The following is a 19590-nucleotide window of genomic DNA, read 5'->3' on the forward strand; positions in this document are numbered from 1 at the left end:
ACTAAAGATGTCACCGCATATCTTCTTATCGTCTTCAATGGTTCACTTTTTACATTTCATTTTTATAAAAATGCGTTCTCCAAAAATATTAAATTTTGTGTTAATTTATTTTCAAATTACACCCAATTGGTTGGGGAATATGAAATTGTCAGATGACAGACAATACACATTTTCTTGCTATAATTTTATAACTTTTTAGCAACTAGGGGTCTTTTTATAATTTAAATTGAGCTATTTAAGTTGGCCCAATGACTAAATGCCCTTGATAGTTCAAGATTCATGTTTATGTCCGTTTTTGAGGTGAAGAACACTTCAACCATTGGGCCTGGCCTTGAACTTCAATGAAGTCACTCATAGGTACCGTCAAATTATAATATACAAGAGAAGCTAGCCGTAAGGCTAACGTTTCTTATGGATTATCAGCTGCACCGGCTTGCGAGGCAACAAAATTGAAATTTTGCCTTAAAAAATAAGGAAAAAGGTTTGCAAAAGAAAGAGGGAGAGAGACTTAAAAAATACTTTTTGAAAAAATGAATTAAAAAACAGATAACAAAATGGAATTGTACTCATCAGAATGTATCATTCCTAATATCGGCGCAGGGTGTCTTAATGTGACTCTCCGTACTTTTCTCGACTTTGACGTAAAATGCTTAAAGGCAAAAACAATGCATCACGTTTTGATTTAATAGCCAACAACTATACCTTCTTTAAGAGGTCACCAACAAAAGAAATAAAATAGAATGCACTGCCATATGGCATAGATGGTAAGGGTACCCATAAATCTGACTGCATGTAATCAAGTATTCATATACATGTATAGCTTCCAACTTTGAAAGTTTATTTATGTTGTTTTCCATTGACATAATACTCATTAAATTTGGACCTGAGAACTAGAATCCGCATCACCAAAATCTCCATACGCTTTTCCTTAAACAACTCAACGTCCAACATCATAAGCATAATGGAAGATCATTATTCTCCACTACCAAATTTATAACATCAACAATAATGTAGCTTCTTAATAATTTATAAAAGTTTTGAACTTTAACACCCTTGAACACAACAAAAGCACCATTTTTTAACTCTATCTTAGAATTAGATACTTCAATCCTTGGAATAAGTTACCTAAATAAAACAGGAAGACACCACGTACAAAGTATGGGTGACTATTTGGTTTTGAATTTCAATGGAGAGCACCAACATGAGCTAGAAGTATTTAAACACCTTGGCTTGACCTTCACATAGGTGCCATTTTACTCTCTCAAAAATCAAATACTTCAATCTTTGGACTAAGTATGGCATTAGACAATAGGATTACTTGCAAAGCATATGTCAAGGTGTATATTTTGTTAATAAAAATATATATTTTATATTCGGGGGTAGTTTATCTTTATTTACACGTGCGACGTACCTCACTTTAATCTCGTTGCAATCAGGTACGTTTCTTTAAACTTCTATTTGTAGGATATAGAGTTCCTAATTGGTCATTTCTCTTTGTATTTGCAGCTTATTCGTCAACTCATCAATAGTAGAAACTCACCCCAAATCTTTGACCATTAATTCACTTGAACTTGCATTGGTTTTTGCATAATATCGTGATTGCATTAAATATGGTGCTTTTGGGGTTTATGACCGAGGCGTTTATAGTCTTCAATTAAGAGTAATGAGCAAGAAAAAGTACACGGTAATAATATGACGCACTATAAAATTTATTGGCAAATAACATTGATTAAAATAACCGTGTTTTAGGAAGATAAATAAAAAACAAAAGTGGAATCACAAAAAAAACGAACAAAAGTATGGATCCGAAGAGCCTGGCACTGGCCCACAAGCACAAGAGGAAAGAAAAAAAAAAACTCACAAATAAGATATTATTTCTCTCTCTTTAGCTTTTCACGTACTGTAAAGCACCATCAAATTTTATTCACATTTCCACTTATTCAAAAGCCCAAGATTCCAAAAAAGCAAATACAAGTCTTCCGCACATAAAAACAGACTTATCCATTCATTAAAAAATCGCACTTTCTAAAAACCAAATTAATGGACTCACTAAAAGAGTTTATTTCTTTGTCAACCCAATCATGATGCGACCGCTCCAGATAGTTAAGCGCGATAATCTCGACGGCATCATAATCATCACATAAAATGAGTGACCATCATTGTTATCGCACTTAACTACATGACTTTAGTTAATGGTTAAAATATCATATTTCAATTATGTAATATAATTGTCGATAAATTTCCCCAAAAGAATATGCCATGTCAATAACGATGCTCACTGTGGTTTTACTCTCTCTTAAAAATTACGAGAGATTAATTTAGTTGTCTAGAATAATAAAAAATTTTTGGACAAATTGCATAAAACTCCCAAAAATAGACTTTCTAAGCATTTTATCTTACCCAAATTTTTCTTAACATATTTTTCCCAAAAATCAAGTTTTATAACAAATACCCCTAATACAAAAAGTTCATTGTTTTTGACAAAAATACCTTTTTCGTACATAACAAATCATTCTCAGATCCGAATAAAAGAAAACGCCAGACCGCAGTTTTATATTGCCAGACCCATCCATTTTGCCGAACCGGAACTGTACATTGCCAGGCCGTCTATTCCAAACACAATTTTCAATTTGGCTGGAACGTCATGGTGATGTGCCGGACCGTTCCAAATCAGTGACTTAAGCGTTGGACCGCCTCTTCTAAACGCTAGACCGCCATGGTGAAGTGCCGGACCGCTATGGTCAACGTGTGAGGTAAGGGAGGGGTATTTTAGTCTCATTTTTTCTTTTTTGAGTTGGGGGTATTTGCTATGAAACATGGTTTTGGGGGAAAAGTTGTTTGAAAAAGTTTGGGTGGGTAAATTGCTTAGAAAAACCATTTTTAGTGGTTTTATGCAATTTTTCGTAAATTTTAACATGGATAAATTACACTTCATTATAATTTAATAATACTAATTTCTCATTTAATTATTAATCATTACAGTATTATTTATTATAATTTTATTGATGGATATTAGATAATTATATAGTACTAAAAAATATTAATCATGATCATTATCCGAGCCTTATCCCAACTATTTAGACCCAGCTACACAAACCCTGTAATAATTAATAATAGCAGGATAAAATATAAACTTAGATATAATTATTTATTAGTTATTAAATATTATTATTGGAATAAAATAAAATTTTCTTTATTATAATTATATACTGGCTATTATTAAATTTTACATACAAATAATGAAAATTTCAGGCAAACGTTATAGATCTTGTTCAACAAGCCATACAAAAGAGATTGAACACAAGGTGAATTTTTCAAATTGCAAGTCTCGCTAAAAATTATACGCAATATAATAGTAGAAAAATATGTGATTACACATATGATATTCCAAAACAACCAAAGGTAAAAGAAAGCTTAAAGCTCCAAATGAAATTGCATATGATTCATCATTGCATTTTCTTTGTTTGAACATTCTTAATCTTTCATTGGAGTATATTTATATGTCAATAACTACTTTATTAATTGATTCATGAAAGTTCTATTCCCTTTGAATATTCTCTTAATTTCTTACTATTCTGTTATATTTTTAATGAACAAAAATTTATACATATTGTGTCTTCATTTTTTGCATATTTCTTTATCATAATAGAATAAAGATTGATATATACCTAAATTTTCCTATTATATGTTACGTGCCCCTCATTATTATTATATTTATTTCAATAGGCACATGCATAATTCAAAATATATTCCTCTTTTGCATGACTGCTTGCTGCATATCAATGTATTCTCGCATTGTATATTTTTGTAATTAGTTCCGTGAATGCTCATTGCATTGCTTCTATGTATACCTTGCAAATTTAAACGATCATATACCTGATCGCGTATTTTATTCCAGGTGCACCATGCGTAATCCAACTAATTCTAAAAAAAAAGTTTATCTTATCATGCCATTTTTAAAATTTTAAATTTTAAATTGTTTTTAAGATAACTAGTTCGAGAAACCTCAGCTTAGGGCAGAGCCAATTTCCAAAATATTGAACCAAACACATCAATCCCCAAACAAAACATTACCCCCAAACTCTATTTGAACTCTAGAAAAAAAAAGCAACCCAGAACAAACTAAAAAAAAAGCATCCAAATTGAGGATTTGCTACTAGTGCCCCATTTACATCCAAAGGCTCGACGTCGTGCTTATATAAAGCAATATTAAAAAAAAAAACAAAAAAAAAGGCTATGTTTCTCTCTTGTGTCTCTTTTGAGGGTTTATTTTTATTTTTAAATTTTTTTCTTTTATTATCCAAAAATCTAAAAAACATAGTCAGTGGTGTCTTTATTTCTTAATAATAATAATTAAAAAAAAAAGCATCTTCTTGATGACACAAATTTCTTTATGCACGAATAGACATAACACATATCTTGTTATCTACGCATGGACAAAATGCACACATTTCATGACATCAATTGAAACCAGAGGCCATAATGGCTAAACCCTGGAATCCATAAAACCCCCCGAAAACAAAATATTTGCAATATTTTTAAATTTACATTCCAATACAAAGAGAGTTGCAATACTTTCTAATTATTCAAAATCTACATCGAGAAAGAAAGAAAAACCACACAACCTTTGCAGCTCTAATGTTTACTGCAATATACGCTAGGAGAAAAACAGAAGCCACAAATCCTAATAGCAGAGAGGGGAGCTCTTGGCTCGGTTGTTAAGGTGGTCGAACTGCAGTGGGGTTCCAATTCAACCGCTTGACGGCCGGTTACGTCTTCAAATCTGGCCGCAGTCTGCGATGAGAACGGGCTTGAGGACCTCGCCATAAGGCGAGCCGACATTCTCGATGGCCCGAACCACATCCAGCCCTTCCACCACCCTACCAAACACAACATACTTTCCATCCAATCCGGTATCCCTGTTCGTGCTTATAGCGAACTTGGAGCAATTGTTATCACGCTCCCCTCCGTTAGACATGAATAGGACCCCAAAGCCTTTGTGCCTCTCCTTGAAATTTTCGTCAATAAACTTTCCACCATAGATTGATTCACCACCAGTGCAATCACCACCAACGCAGAACCGGCCTGGAATGACTGTATGGAACGAGGAGCCCTTGTAATGGAGGGACTTCCCATTAGGGGCTTTACCCTTTTCTCCGGTGCACAGGGCCCTGAAATTCTCTACGGTCATTGGAACCACGTCGGAGTAGAGCTCCATTACGATCAGGCCTGCTTTGACGCCACCGATCGTGATGTCAAAGAAAACCCTAGGGCCCCTACAATCAAAAGGCACTTCTGCTTTGTTAACAATGGTATGCTCTAATTTTTCTTTCTGAATTGGAGACCGTGCTTCTTTGCTTTGGTCTTGCTTTTTTGTTTTGGTTGGATGGCTCTCTTTGTCTGCAACTTCAATGGTGATATGACTACCACTGTCAATGCTGAGTTCGAACAAATTCCTGAGGATCGCAGGTGTTGGTTCCTCCTCTGAAGACATTTTGGTCTGATGGATCTCCTCTTCTTCGACTCGAATGCGGCATCGCTTACCGTCATTAACCCTGAGATTGAAAGAAACCCTAGGGATTGTGGAAGCCATAACTATGCAGACAAAAGGAGAGAATTGCAGCTTTACTAACTTTTCCTAACACCTAGAAAACAGATACAGAAGAGACTCCTCCAGTCACCCTTAAAGGTGAATGAGGTATTGTTTGCACTGCTGAAAGCTTATGTTGGAAAGCACGTAAATATCTTAAACACTAAACTAACTCATAGACATTTTTTAAAGGAAAAAGTTTATATAAGGCAACCTTAAAAGTAGAATTAAAGGTGCACATCCAAAATTGGAAAACCCTCAAATTTATCGTTTCGACTTTGAGATGTATGAAAATGAAAAGAAGAAAAATTGAGTCTACAAAATAGTGTATTTTGCAACACATTATCTAGACAATCTATTTTCAAGATTTTTATGTATTTATAGATCTACTTGATTTGAACTATTTTTAGAGTTTAAAATATTGTAATTAGAGATGAAAATAGATTCTCAAGTCGTCATAAAAATTTGTGATATCAAAATTACATTTATAACAAAATTAAAAAAAGAGCTTTAATTGGATAGTTTAAAGTTGTAAACTTATGCAAACCACACCCCTTTTCTAAAAGTCCTACTTTTTTCCCCTCTATTTTCTTCACCTAGAAGAAACCTTTTCTAACCCTAATTTTTCTAGTTAACTACCACAAGAGTAAAGAGAAGCTCTAACCCAATAACCGTGAATATCGATATCTCTATCCTTATCTTCTCTCTCATTCTAGGCTCTATGCATTAAGTACATTTACTCCGTCGGATAGATTACCTACTCGAGACTGTTTTTCCTTCTAAATTTTTAGGAACCACCCAATACTCGATAGATGGTTATTTTAAAATTAAAAAAGTACGGATTTGATCTCGCCGTCCAGAAGTTGGAGGATCTCTATTCAATCTTCAAACATTTTTTTTTTTAAACCCCATGCCTAATGAAAATTGGAATTTTTTTTTTTTTTTTTTTTTTTTTTTTTTTTTGAGATTAGTCTACAAGTTGAAGTAGTTATATCGACAAACTTTAAAGTCCTAAAAATATTCCTAGATCGCTTCCCAAGGGAGTAAGAGGATAGTATACTCCCACGGGAGAAAAAATCTTTTGGCTTAGTTAAAAGACGTGAGTTTAGGGACACTTCTTTCATGCGTCGGGGGGGGGGGGGATGCATTTCAACATTTTGCGTCTCACAAGGTGTAAAGCATCCATCGTAAATGGGTGGTTCATAAAAAAACAGTTAAATTTAATGGTCCAAATATTTTTTCATAAAATTATTATTTTAATTTTTAAAATATATTTATTTTTTTATATTCATAATTACCATATTAGAAATTATGTATTAAAAATCAGGTCAGAAAATCCATCTCAAAAAATATATTTTTAAGAGAGGACTCATTTCTACATGGACTTATAGAAACAACACCTAAGTTAAAAAAGTCATTTGGAGGGGAATAAGAAAGATGTCATGTCTTAAAAGTGGCCCACGGGTTTTCCATGGACCTAAGGTCTACATGGATGATAATTTGGTAGGGGTGGGCGCCCTTTTCGCTATAATTAAAAGGGTGGCCATACAACTACTTATTATCTCAGACAATTCAATTTTTACATTTCAGTTTTATAAAATCCCTTCTCAAAAAATGTTAATTTTTTTTTTCAGATTACCCTCCATGGGTGAAATCATCAAATGATATATGATACTCATTTTGCCCTTGTAATTTTTCAAACTTGAGCAACTAGGAGTATTTTTTAATGGGATTGTATACAATGAGACTATTTACTTTTAGTACAGGGAGGTCACAATTATTTACAAACATCCGATGTGAAAAAAAAAAATTTGAACTTTGAACTTCAATGAAACAAATACAGCCACCCAATTTCACATCCAATGATCAATATTAATTGTTACCACCATGTACTAAAGATAAATGGTCTCATTAGATACTTTCTCTTTTTAAATTTAGATCGAGCTACTTAATTGGGACAAATAACTAAATGCACTTGATAGTTCAAGATTCCTATTTATGTCTGATTTCGAGGCAAACAAAACTTTGAAATTTCAGCCTGACTTTAAACTTAAATATTATAATCTACAAGAGAAGTTAGCCTCCGTTGCACTGGCTTGCGAGGTAATAAAACTAAAAATTTACCAAAAAAATTGGGAAAGAGGTTTGCGAATAAGAGAGGGGGAGATTTAAAAAATACATTGAAAAATGACTGAAATTAATTATAAATAAATAAAAAATAATACTATACTCATCAAAATTGTACTCCTTCCCATTTATCAGTTCAGAGTGTTTTGATGTGGCACCCCATGCTCTTCTTGACTTTGGTCTTAAAATGCTTAAAGGCCAACAATGTGTCACTCTTTCATTTAAGAGTGAACATCTATACCTTCCATAAAAAGTCATCAACAAAAGAAATAAAATACAATGCATTACCATATGACATAGTGGGTGAGGACTCTCATAAATCTGAGTACATGTAGTCAAGTATCAGTTTCTTGTATGGCTTCTGGCCTTGAAACTTCATCTATATATTATTTTTTATAGACAATACTAAAAAAAATTTGATTCCTCAAATTTTATGGCAGGAATTACATTTTTTTTCTTTTTTTTGGGTAAGTAGGAATTACACTATTCTTCATCAAAATCTCCTTATCAAATGGCCTAGCCTCCTATGTCATAAGCGTAGTAGAAGAACCTTACTATATGGTACCAAATTTACCCCATCATCAATAATAAAACTTTTCAATAATTTATACAAGTTCTCAACTCTAACACCCTTAATCACAACAAGAGCATCATTTGATACTTTGAGAACTCTACCTTGCGCAGTAAGTTTATAGCTATTGGAATCCAACGAGGAAACATAAATTGAAATGTGCAAATACTTCCATTATACATTATTAATTTCACCGAGCCAATCCCAACCATTCTACTACTTGAATTATTTCTCATTAACACATAACCACCATCACATGGTTCATATAACCTAAACAATGATTTATGTGGGCACATACGATGCATCACACCGGTATACAACATCTAATTTTAATGGAATTCATGATTGCAACTTATGGTATAAACTTCTGAAACGGGACATAAATTCATCTATTTGGTTTCCCTCATTCTTGGACTCATTAGTTTTTCTTCTTTTTTTCTATTTTTATCCTTTTCCTTGTAGTACAATTTCCCTTTAAATAACTGGCTTCACCACATTCCCAATAAACAAACTTGTTTTTCCCTTCTTTTAGACTCTTACTGATCTTTAGACTTCCTTCTTGAAGATTTTTTAGAAGACTTACCTCATTCACTTGGGCGTCCTTTTGATATGTGAACCTCCGATTCCGATTCTCTGGTAGATATTTTTTCCAGAGTTCATGGACAAGCAAAGTATTATTCATCTCACTAAAGTCAAGTGAATCTTTTTAGGTGTTACTTAATGTTTTCACTAAATTATCATTGCGTTTTGGTAAAGTATATAACAACATTCCTATCTAGTCCTTGTCTTTCATTTTTTTCACCAACACTTTCAAGTTCACAAATAATGTCGTGAAAAGTATTCAAATGGTGGAAAATTTTGTCTCCTCTTTCATCTTTAAAATAAATAAATTTCTCTTTAATAGAATATGATTTGTAAGATAATCGTTTTGATAAACACTTGCGAACTTCTCCCACAAACCGTTTGTTGTCTTTTCTCCCATAATATTGAATAAAAGCCAATTTGCTAAACACAATGGGATTATAGCCCTTGTCTTAAGGTCCATTTCCTCCCAATCCTCATTACTTATGGATTCAAGCTTCTTTTCCTTTCCAAATAATGCTTTGTGTTGTCTTTATTGGAACAAAATATCATGAACCTGAATTTTGTATATTTGAAAATAATTTTTCTCATCAAATTTCTCTACCTCAAATCGATTACTCGCTACTCTTCCAAATATATTTTCCCATCAAATTTTTCTACCTCAAATCGATTACTCGCCACTCTTCCAAATATATTGCATAAAATATAATGCTCAAATACTACTTTTCAGAATTTTTAATACCCAAAACCATAGATTAACCGATCACTGAATATCACAACTTAAACTTGACGTATGTGAAACTGATAATCCCATAACAAACCCAAGCAATTAGGTGCAACAAAATAAAGAGAAAAATAAATAACAATAGAACAGCGAAATCACAAGAGGAAAAGAAGAACAAACTAAAACACCAAATTGTATGTGGTTCACCCCGTAGGGTTACATCTACAAGCATGGTGGCAAGCAAATATTCTCCTATCATTTATGATAAAAGACGTGCATGTAAAAGGCGATTTTCTATCACTGGTAACAGTCACGATCAAGTTATTTGTTAGGGTCGAGACAAGTAGATATTGATTAGGCAGCCATTCTCCATTGCAAATTTAAAGGATTATATACATGATTGCTTATATCATTTCTATTCCTAATTTCGCCACACGTAATCTAAGTAGTTCTAAATTTTTTGACCTTTTTTTTTGGCCTTGTTTAGTTTGCAACGTAAACTAACTCCCAGAAAAAAAAACTAATTGAGGTGCAAAGCCTTTCTCCAACAACAAAACTATCCTACAATGGCTTTAAAAAAATTGATCCATCGAGCCCATGAGTCCTGGATAGAAGCAAACATAAACATGGCCAGGGCTTCAGAACTGCCACACTCTGCAATGAGCAGGGGCCTGAGGTTACTCCCAGAAGCTAACCATCTTTTTCAATGCTGTAACTGCATCTAAACTCTCCCCCGCTTTACCAGAACCAGCATCGTGTCCTAGTCCATGGCCTTGTTACACATGATATTGAACCGAAAGCTGGTGGCATGGGACCCTGTCTTCCCTCTTAGACAGCATCTGAAGCCCAAATGCAGCTCCTGGAATTTATAGTAGCTCTGTATCGACTCACCACCAGTTCGACTGCGGTGGTATTGCCACCACCTGTGCATAAAAAGTCAGGGATAACATAGTGAAATAGAGAGCTCTTGGAATGGAGGGGTTTCTCAGATTGACCAATTCCCTTCTCTCTGGTGCACGAATCCATGAAGTTCTCCGCAGGCCTTCAGAGCCACAATTGCAAACAGCTGCACCATAATCCTACTCATTTACTGCTACTGATCATTAGGTCGAAGAAAACACTAGATTATGTAGATGGAATAGGTAGCACTGGTCTTATTTCCTCCAGAGCTCTAATGGCATGCTACGGTTATCAATTGTATTATTTGGTAGAAGAATAGGGGCTGGAGCCTTGCTTCTTGGTTTGGTTTCTCTATGTTCTTCGTAGTTTTTTTTTTCTGTTGCATCTCAATTTGTGAAGTAAAAACGATTCTTAATTGCCTGAGTTCGGCCTTTATTGGGCTTGAATCAATGGGTACTAATGGTTTTTTTTCCCTTCCTTAAGAACATTAATGCATCTTTCTAACTTTTGTCAATTTGATATGGATGAGGTCAGAGATTGAAGGCATTTTTGGATCTTCATCTTGTAAGAAAACCCCTTGAACATGAAGCTGTAACTCCAGTTTTTCCATTTTGCTTTTTCTTTTCTCTACTCTGAAATTTTAGTGCCTGTTTTTCTATGTAGAAAAACCTAGTCTGCAAGCTCAATGGTAAGCTATTAAATAAACCTTGGGATTCAGATCATTTAGCCATTCCCATTGTAAGTTGAAGACATTTGGGTTATCCAGCAGGGGTGGCAACAGGTCGAGTCAAGTCCGGGTCAACCCAAGTAGGCAATAACATGGACCCGAGTGAGGTCCAAGTCATTTCAACCAGGACCAGTCCCAGTGGTTTGGGTTTAGAGATAAAAAGATTTAAAATATATATATATATATATATATATATATATATATATATATGAAAAGATCCTGTCAGTCCACGGGCTGATAGCTACAATGTCAGCCAATGGCTCAGATTGCAGAATGCATTTGTGCCCAATCCAATGGGCACGACTTCATTGTGTATTAGAATTTTCTTTTTTTTTATACAAATCCAAATCACTTGAAATTTTGAACATCTGTTCTTAAAAAATATTAGAATCTAATAAAAATATTTAAAAAATAATTCGATAAATATAAATTGACCAAAATACCCCCTAAAAATTTTCTGAGGTACTTTGGTCAATTTATATTTTTTGAATTATTTTTTTAATATTTTTATTAGGTGCGCCTTGATGAGTATAATCTACATCTAAATTTTTAAGTGATTTGGATTTATAAAAAAAAAAAAAAAAAAATTCAAATATAACATAAAATCATGACCGTCAGATTGGCACAGATCCAATCTGAGCCATTAAATGATACTGTAGCGTTCAGCCCGTGGGCTGACAGCATCCATTCCCTATATATATATATATAGGGTCAGGTTGAGTTGCTTATTGTGTTGCCAATGTCTTTCAGGTTCAGTCAGTTATCAGTGAGGAGGGATTATCTTCACCATCTAAAAATTTGTTCACAGCTCCATATGTTCAACAAAACCAGACTGATTTCCACCCAAAACCTGTGATGTTGAGGAGCTGTTACAAGTGGCCCATTTACATTCAAGGCTCAGTTCCAGCTATAAGTGGCCAACTAACATCCAAGGGTCTTCTGTGAAGCAGTGTTTAAAAAACTGAAAAATAAGGAATTAAGTACCAACTTGTGCAATTGCAGACCTGAATCAGCTAGCATTCCCCCAAACTTAGAAATCACCCGAGCCCCTTGGTTCTGGATTTCTTGAAGATTCATGCATAGACATATACACTCATCTTGTTAATACATGGACAAACAGTCCCTACAGTGAACTAAAAGCTTGGTTTTGGATTTCTTGAATATAGACACATCTTGTTAATACATGGACAATTTCACACATTGCTCACTGGAAAACAGAGGCCATAACGCCTAACCCTAACTCCCAAAAGTCAAAAACTTGAAATATTTTCAAATTTACACTAAGTAACAAAGAGACCTGCAATGTTTTATAATTATTCAAAATCTACATCCAAGGAAGAAAACCACATGACCTTAGGAACTCTAAAGCTTACTGCAATAAAGCTAGGAGAGAAAAGAAGCCAGAAACCCTAACAGCATAAGAAGGAGCTCTTGTTTTGGTTGTTAAGGTGGTGGAACTGTCCAATCCCACCATTATGTCTTTAAAGCTGGCCGCAGTCTACAATGAGATCGGGCTTGAGGACCTTGCCTCAATACGAGCCGACATTGGATGGCCCGGACCACATCCAGCCCCTCCACCACCCCACGAAACACAACATACCATCCACTAAACCCAGGCTCCTTGTTCAGGCGTATAGAGAACCTTGAGCAATTGTTATCACGCTCTTCTCCGTTAGCCATGAATAGGACCGCAAAGCCTTTGTGCTTCTCCCTGAAATTTTCGTCCGTAAACTTTCCACCAAAGGTTGATTCACCACCAGTGTTGGGTTTGGTGATAGCTAAATCACCATACCCATATTTTATTCTAAAGATTAGGGTATTATGGAAAATAAAAAATTGACTTTCTTGATAAATAAAAAAGTGATATCTTTAAAAGAGAGTGAAGGAGAATATAATACCCATCCTTTGTGAGTCACCCCTTTAGGGGTTATGGGAATTGATCTCCAATATGGAGATGAGTCTCCAAGAAAGAAAGACAAGGCTTCTAAGAGAGGGTGGTATTTCCATGAGTTTTGGGTTGGTAAACTTCCACTTCTAGAGAGAGAAAATCTCTATGTTGCACTTTAGGTTATCTTTCCAATAGCGGTATTGCGGTGGGAAAGATGATATTGATCGACAGTGTGGCTCGATCTAAAGAGCAGGTTTAGAAGGGAAGATCGATGATGGTCTTTTACCGATGTTTAGAGATAGATATTATCTCTTGTAATTCAAAATTGTAATATTCATTGTGATAGTAGATTTCTAGTTATCGAGGCCGTAGATATAGCCTTACATGGTAAACCACGTAAATCATGTGTTGTTGAGGTGTGTTTTTTATGTTTGCTTTATTTCTCACAGTTGATTCATAATTGTCTTCATCTACTTCACATTTAGTCAATCATGTACACAATCTTGGGTGGCATCCCAGTATTTGGGATTCCCGGTTCTACAAGCTAAGGAGTTCACAAGAACCCTACAATTGGTATCATAGCACCAGGTGTGTACGGAGCTAAAGTTTATATTAAGAAAAAGATAAATGACGAAGTTTACATGGTTTGAGGTGGAAAAATATGAAGGAAAAGTGTTTGTAAAAATTCCACATTGGATGCTAGTGAGAAGAAATCAAGAAATATCCATGGTTTGAAGTGGAAAAATATGAAGGCGAAGTGTTTGTGAAAATTTCACAATGGAGGCAAGTATGAAGAAATCTATTCAATGAAAGTTGTCAAGGCAATTAAGGTGATTTTGCTATCAAGGTGGAGATTGTTGGGTTTGGTGATAGCTAAATCACCATTCCCTTATGTTCTTCTAAAGATTAGAGTATTATGGGAAATACAAAACTTACTTTCTTGAGAATCAAGAAAGTGATACTTTTATAAGAGAAGGAAAGAGGACATAATACCCCATCCTTTGTGAATCACCCCTTTGGAGGTTATGGGAAAGGATCTCCAATATGGAGATGGGTCTCCAAGAGAGAGAGACATAGCCTCTGAGAGAGAGAGACATTATTCCCATGAGTTTTAAGTCCGTTAACTTCCATTTCTAGAGAGAGAATCTCTATGTTACTCTCGAAGTTATCTTTCAAGTAACGGTATTACGGTGGGAAAGATGATATTGATCGACGGTATAGGTTGATCTGGAGATCAGGTTTAGAAGGGAGGATCGGTGATGGTTTTTTACCGATGTTTAGAGATAGGTATTTTCTCTCGTAACCCAAAACTGTAATCTTCATTGTGATAGTAGATTTCTAATTACAAAGGCCGTGGATGTAGTCCTATGGGGCGAACCACGTAAATCGTGTGTTGTTGTGGTGTACTTTTTGTGTTTGCTTTATTTCTTGCACTCGATTTATAGTTATATTCATCTACTTCACATTTAGTCAATCATGTACACGATCTTGAGTGGCATCCCGGTGTTTGGGATTCCCGGTTCTGCAAGCTAAGGGGTTCATGAGAACCCTACAACCAGTAAAATCGCCACCTGCACAGAACCAGCCTAAAATGACTTTATGGAATGAGGAGTTCTTGTAGTAGAGGGGCTTCCCATTTGGGGCTTTACCCTTTTCTCCGATGCACAGGGCCTTGAAATTCTCTGTAGTAATTGGAACCACGTCGGAGAAGAGCTCCACTATGATCTGGCCTGCTTTAACGCCACCAATAGTGATGCCAAAGAAAACCCTAGGGCCCGTAGAAGCAAAAGGCACCTCTGCTTTGTTAACAATGGCAAGCTCTGGTTCTGCTTGGTGGATTGAAGAAAGCACTGTGCATGCTGCTGTGAGGTGAAGTGCGAATGCTTTGGCAACAAAGAAAGGAAAGCAAGTCGTTACAGCGGCCCTCAATCTTTTCAAATGCCTTATAAAGACCATCTTCTCCCATTTCGCTCTCTCACCAAAAGGAAATAGAGAATTACGTATGCACCTCAAAAATCCATCGGAAAATAAAGTTTTAATGTTGAAAAACCCTTTGATTGATCATCTCAATATCGAGATATATGATCATAAAAAATAAAAAAAAATTAAGTCTCAGAAATAGTGCATTTTACAACATATTATCTACACCGTCCATCTTAAAGATTTTCATATGGTTATAGATCTACTTGATTTTAACCATTTTTTAAATTTAAAATTTTATAATTAGATATAAAAATAGATTTTGAGATAATCCTAAGAGCACTTTACATCAAAATTATATAACATGATAAAATTTGAAGGTGCACCTTACCTCTACAGCTATGGATGCATCCGTATGCCAATCCAATTATGGCGCACCTCCAAATTTTAATAAACCTTAAACAATCCAATTATGGCGCACCTCCAAATTTTATTAAACATGTACTTTTGGTGTGATTTTTTAAAAAAAATTATATGAAAAAATATTTTTATCTCTAATTATAAAATTTTAAACTTCAAAAATAGTTAAAATCAAGTAGATCTATAAACGTATGAAAATCTTGAAAATGGAAAGTCAAGATAATATGTTACGCAATGCACTACTTTTAGGCACTACTTTTGAGACTCAAAATCTTTTTTTTTTTTTGCATATTCATACATCTCGATGTGGAGATGATTAATTAGAGAGTTTCTCAACATTAAAATAACTTTTTCTAATGGATTTTTGAGGTGCGTCTTTAATTCTACATTTTAAGGTTGTGACCTTTTGTAAACTTTTTCCTACAATAAATATTGGAAAAGTAGAAGGAAAATGTTTATATAGAGTCGAGGCTCTAAACAATCAAATTAGAGCCCACCTCGAAATTTTCACTAGAAGAGATTGTTTTGATGCCCAAATATCTTCAAATTAATCATCTTAGAAACGAACACCATTTACTTTCTTTTCTTGACCTTGAACTTGCAGTGACCTTTTCGAATCCTAATCTCTTTAGAGAAAGCTTTTATGTAGGTATAGGAACTTTATATATGCCAATCTCCACTCACATCTCACATTTGATCTGAATAGATTGTTGATATGGCCTCAATCACAATGTCACTTTTACACTCTTTTTTATTTAAAATTTTTTTTTTTACAAATTATATTGACACCAAATTTAAGATGTCCAATACTCTAATAGGCTCATATATACAAAAAATATTATAAAGAAATCTTTTTAAAAATAACCAAAAGATTCATGAAAGTTTTAGGGGTAGTTTAATCATTTTATTTTCATGAAAATATTTTTTAATTTCTTTTTAGGTGCACTCTATTGAGATGATCATGTCCACCAAATTTCACATTCATCTAATTTGTAGAAAAATCTAAAATAAAATACCGTAAGCCGTTTGATCTAGATTAAATGGTCCAGGCTCACGTGACATTGTGGTTGAAGATATCCAACCATTCGGATCCAACATATGAGAGAGAGCGGTATAAATTAATTCCCTATTCCTAGTGGCGTATAGGAAGCTCTTTAATTAACTTACTCTTATACAAGAGTTAAACGAGGCTCTAATCCGTTAATCCCTATTTTTCATAGGTGCGACTCTATCAGAGGATAGGAAGTCCCAAATTGGTTATAAATATGATTCATATAAAAAATTAAAATAAGATCATTTAGACATGAAATTGTGATTGGGACCATTTTACCAGTCCATTCAGATCAGACCATGGGGAGAGGGGTGGCCTGTATGAATTTCCAATATCAAGTGGCATATGGAAAGCTTTCCCCCAATTTAACCTTTTCTAATTTTTAACTAATTTTTAAAAGCTTTCTGAACTTTTTAATATAACTTTTTTTCATCCTTTTTTAGGTGTACATAACCTGGCCGAGTTATTCTCGTCGGCCAAGAGCAAATCGCTCAGGACTCCGCCAGGGCCAAGAATCGAGTATCTTGGATAAGGCGGTTTCGAAATATTGAACAAATAGCATCAATATATGCCAAAACATAACAATACCCCCCTCAAACTCTAGTTGAACTTAAGAAAACAAAAGTGACACAAAACGAACTCCAAGAACACACAAATTTCAAATTGATGTGAAAAGCTTTCCCCAAAGAACGACTTCATAACATTTGATTCATGGAGCCTATGAATCCTTGATAGAAGCAAGTATAAACATGGCCATGGGTTCAGAGCTGGCCACACTGCAATGAGCACGGGCCTAAGGTTGCACCGAGAAGCTGAACCATAATTCTCAATCACTATAACGGCATCTAAACCCTCCACCACCTCACCAAAACTGGCTTCAAATCCTAGTCCATGGCGTTGTTACACATGACATTGAACTGAAAGCTATTGGCATGGGACTCTATTTTCTTCTTAGCCGGCATCTGAAGCCCAAATGCATCTCTTGGAACTTACAGGCATAAAGTAGTAGCCGTCTATCGACTCACCAACGGTTCGATTGCCCTGAGTGTTGTCACTACTTATGCATAAAAAATCAGTGGTAACAGTGAAATGGGGGAGCCATAATAATGGAGGGATTTCTGAGATTGGCTCTTGGCCCTCTCCCTGATTCATGAATCCATGAAGTATTCTGCAGTCCTTTAGGGCCAGAGTTTCAAACAGCTCCATCATAACCCACTCACTTTAGTGCTAGTGATCATTAGGTCGAAGAAAGGATATGTTGATGGAATAGGTAGCACTGGTCTTATTTCCTCCAGAGTTCTAATGGCAGAACACAGTTATCAATTGTATTAGTGGGGAGAAGAATGGGGAGTGGAACCTTGCTTCTTGGTCTGGTTTCTCTCTTTAGTTGCATCTCAAATTGTGCCGTAAACACGATTCTTAATTGTCTGAGTTATGCGTGTACTGGGCTTGAAGCAAATGGATAGTTATGGTTTGCTTTCCCTTCCTGAAGAACAAGAATGCATCTCGGTCTAACTTTGTTTATCTGACATGAAAGAGAAGGTTAAAGATTGTAGCCATTTTGGGCTCTTCATCTTATGAGGAAACCCTTGGAACGTGAAGCTATAAGCTACTCCACAAGTTTAGTGTGTGCTGTTAGGTAGAAAAGCATGGTTGGAACCTCAAAGCAAAGCCTAGTGACTGAACCTTAGGGATTCAGATCATTTAGCCATTCCCAATGTAAGTTGAAGACGTTTGGGCTATCCAGCAGGGGTGGCAACGGGTCTGTTCGACCCATAAGTTGACGACGTCTTGACTATCCATTGGGGTGGAATGGGTTCCCGACTAGGAATAATATGGACCCGGACCTTGGTCTGGTCCAAGACATTTCGACTCAGACCCAACTCGGGCGATTCCTTGGTTTTGGACAACATGGACGATTCCCTATTGGGCGCGGCTGATACGGATTTTTTTTTGTTTTAATCAATGATTAAGATACCATTTTTCAACCACTGATGCAAAAGACTGAAACTTGTTGATGATTCATGTATAAACAAACACATCTTGGTCATAGATAAGATTGTAAGCATGGACAAATTCACACATTTTAGTCAATAGAAAATAGAGGCCATAACAGCTAAAACCTCGTATCCATAAAACTCCCAAAAGTAAAAAAACTTGCAGTATTTACAAATTTACACTAAAAAACAGAGAGACTTGCTGTATTTTATAATTAGACATGATCTACATCAAGATAATTATTCACAATCTGCATCAAGGAAGAAAGAAAAACCAAGCTACCTCAGCAATTGCAAAGCGTCCATCAATAAAGCTAGGGGAAAAAAAAGCCACAAATCCTAACAGCAGAGGAACGAGCTCTTGGCTTGGTTGTTATGTCTTCAGAGCTGGCCACAGTCCGCGATGAGAACGGGCTTAAGGATCTCGCCGGAAGGCAATCCGACCTTCTCGATGGCCCGGACCACATCCAGCCCCTCCACCACCTCACCAAACACAACATACTTGCCGTCTGACGTAGTGTCCTTGTTCATGCATATGGCGAAGTTGGAGCCATTGTTATCGGGCACCCCTCCGGTAGCCATACATAGAACCCCGAAGCCTTCGTGCTTTTCCTTGAAATTCTCGTCCTTAAACTTCCCACCATAGATTGATTCACCACCAGTGCAATCGCCACCTGAGCAGAACTCTCTCGGAAAGATTCTATGGAATGAAGAACCCTGGTAATGGAGGCGCTTCCCATTAGGGGCTTTACCCTTTTCGCCGGTGCACAAGGCCCTGAAGTTCTCTGCGGTAATTGGAACCACGTCGGAGAAGAGCTCCATTACGATCCGGCCGGCTTTAACACCGCCGATCGTGATATCAAAAAAAACCCTAGGGCCCCTATAGGTAAAAGGCAACTCTCGTATTTTATCAATGGCATGCTCTGGTTGTACTTCAATAGCGATATGACTACCACTGTCAATGCTGAGTTCGAACAGATTCCTAAGGTCTGCAGCTGTTGGTTCCTGCTCTGAAAACGTCTTTGTGTGATGGATCTCCTCTTCTTCGACTCGAATGCGGCATCGCTTACCGTCACCAACCCTGAGATTGAAG

General features: G+C 35.8%; 2 protein-coding genes and 1 pseudogene across 3 annotated transcripts; all 3 read right to left on the reverse strand.

Moving 5' to 3' along the window:
- Nucleotides 1-4515: 4515 nt before the first annotated feature.
- On the reverse strand, nucleotides 4516-5563 carry LOC18441692 (peptidyl-prolyl cis-trans isomerase 2). Its single transcript, XM_006851918.4, has one exon. The coding sequence runs from the start codon at nucleotides 5492-5494 to the stop codon at nucleotides 4778-4780; it is 717 nt and encodes a 238-aa protein (XP_006851980.4). The 5' UTR covers nucleotides 5495-5563; the 3' UTR covers nucleotides 4516-4777.
- Nucleotides 5564-8710: 3147 nt separating this feature from the next.
- LOC110007886 (peptidyl-prolyl cis-trans isomerase 2-like) lies at nucleotides 8711-15565 on the reverse strand (annotated as a pseudogene). Its single transcript, XR_016041395.1, has 2 exons — nucleotides 14592-15565; nucleotides 8711-13075 (listed from the first exon to the last, which is right to left on the reverse strand). The product of XR_016041395.1 is annotated as a peptidyl-prolyl cis-trans isomerase 2-like (transcript).
- Nucleotides 15566-18673: 3108 nt separating this feature from the next.
- Nucleotides 18674-19326, reverse strand: LOC18441691 (peptidyl-prolyl cis-trans isomerase). Its single transcript, XM_006851917.4, has one exon. The coding sequence runs from the start codon at nucleotides 19317-19319 to the stop codon at nucleotides 18879-18881; it is 441 nt and encodes a 146-aa protein (XP_006851979.2). The 5' UTR covers nucleotides 19320-19326; the 3' UTR covers nucleotides 18674-18878.
- Nucleotides 19327-19590: the final 264 nt, after the last annotated feature.

Source organism: Amborella trichopoda, chromosome 9 (genome assembly GCF_054954075.1).
Source record: "Amborella trichopoda isolate Santa Cruz 75 chromosome 9, AtrichopodaSantaCruz75HAP2 v2.0, whole genome shotgun sequence".
Classification (NCBI taxonomy): Eukaryota; Viridiplantae; Streptophyta; class Magnoliopsida; order Amborellales; family Amborellaceae; genus Amborella; species Amborella trichopoda.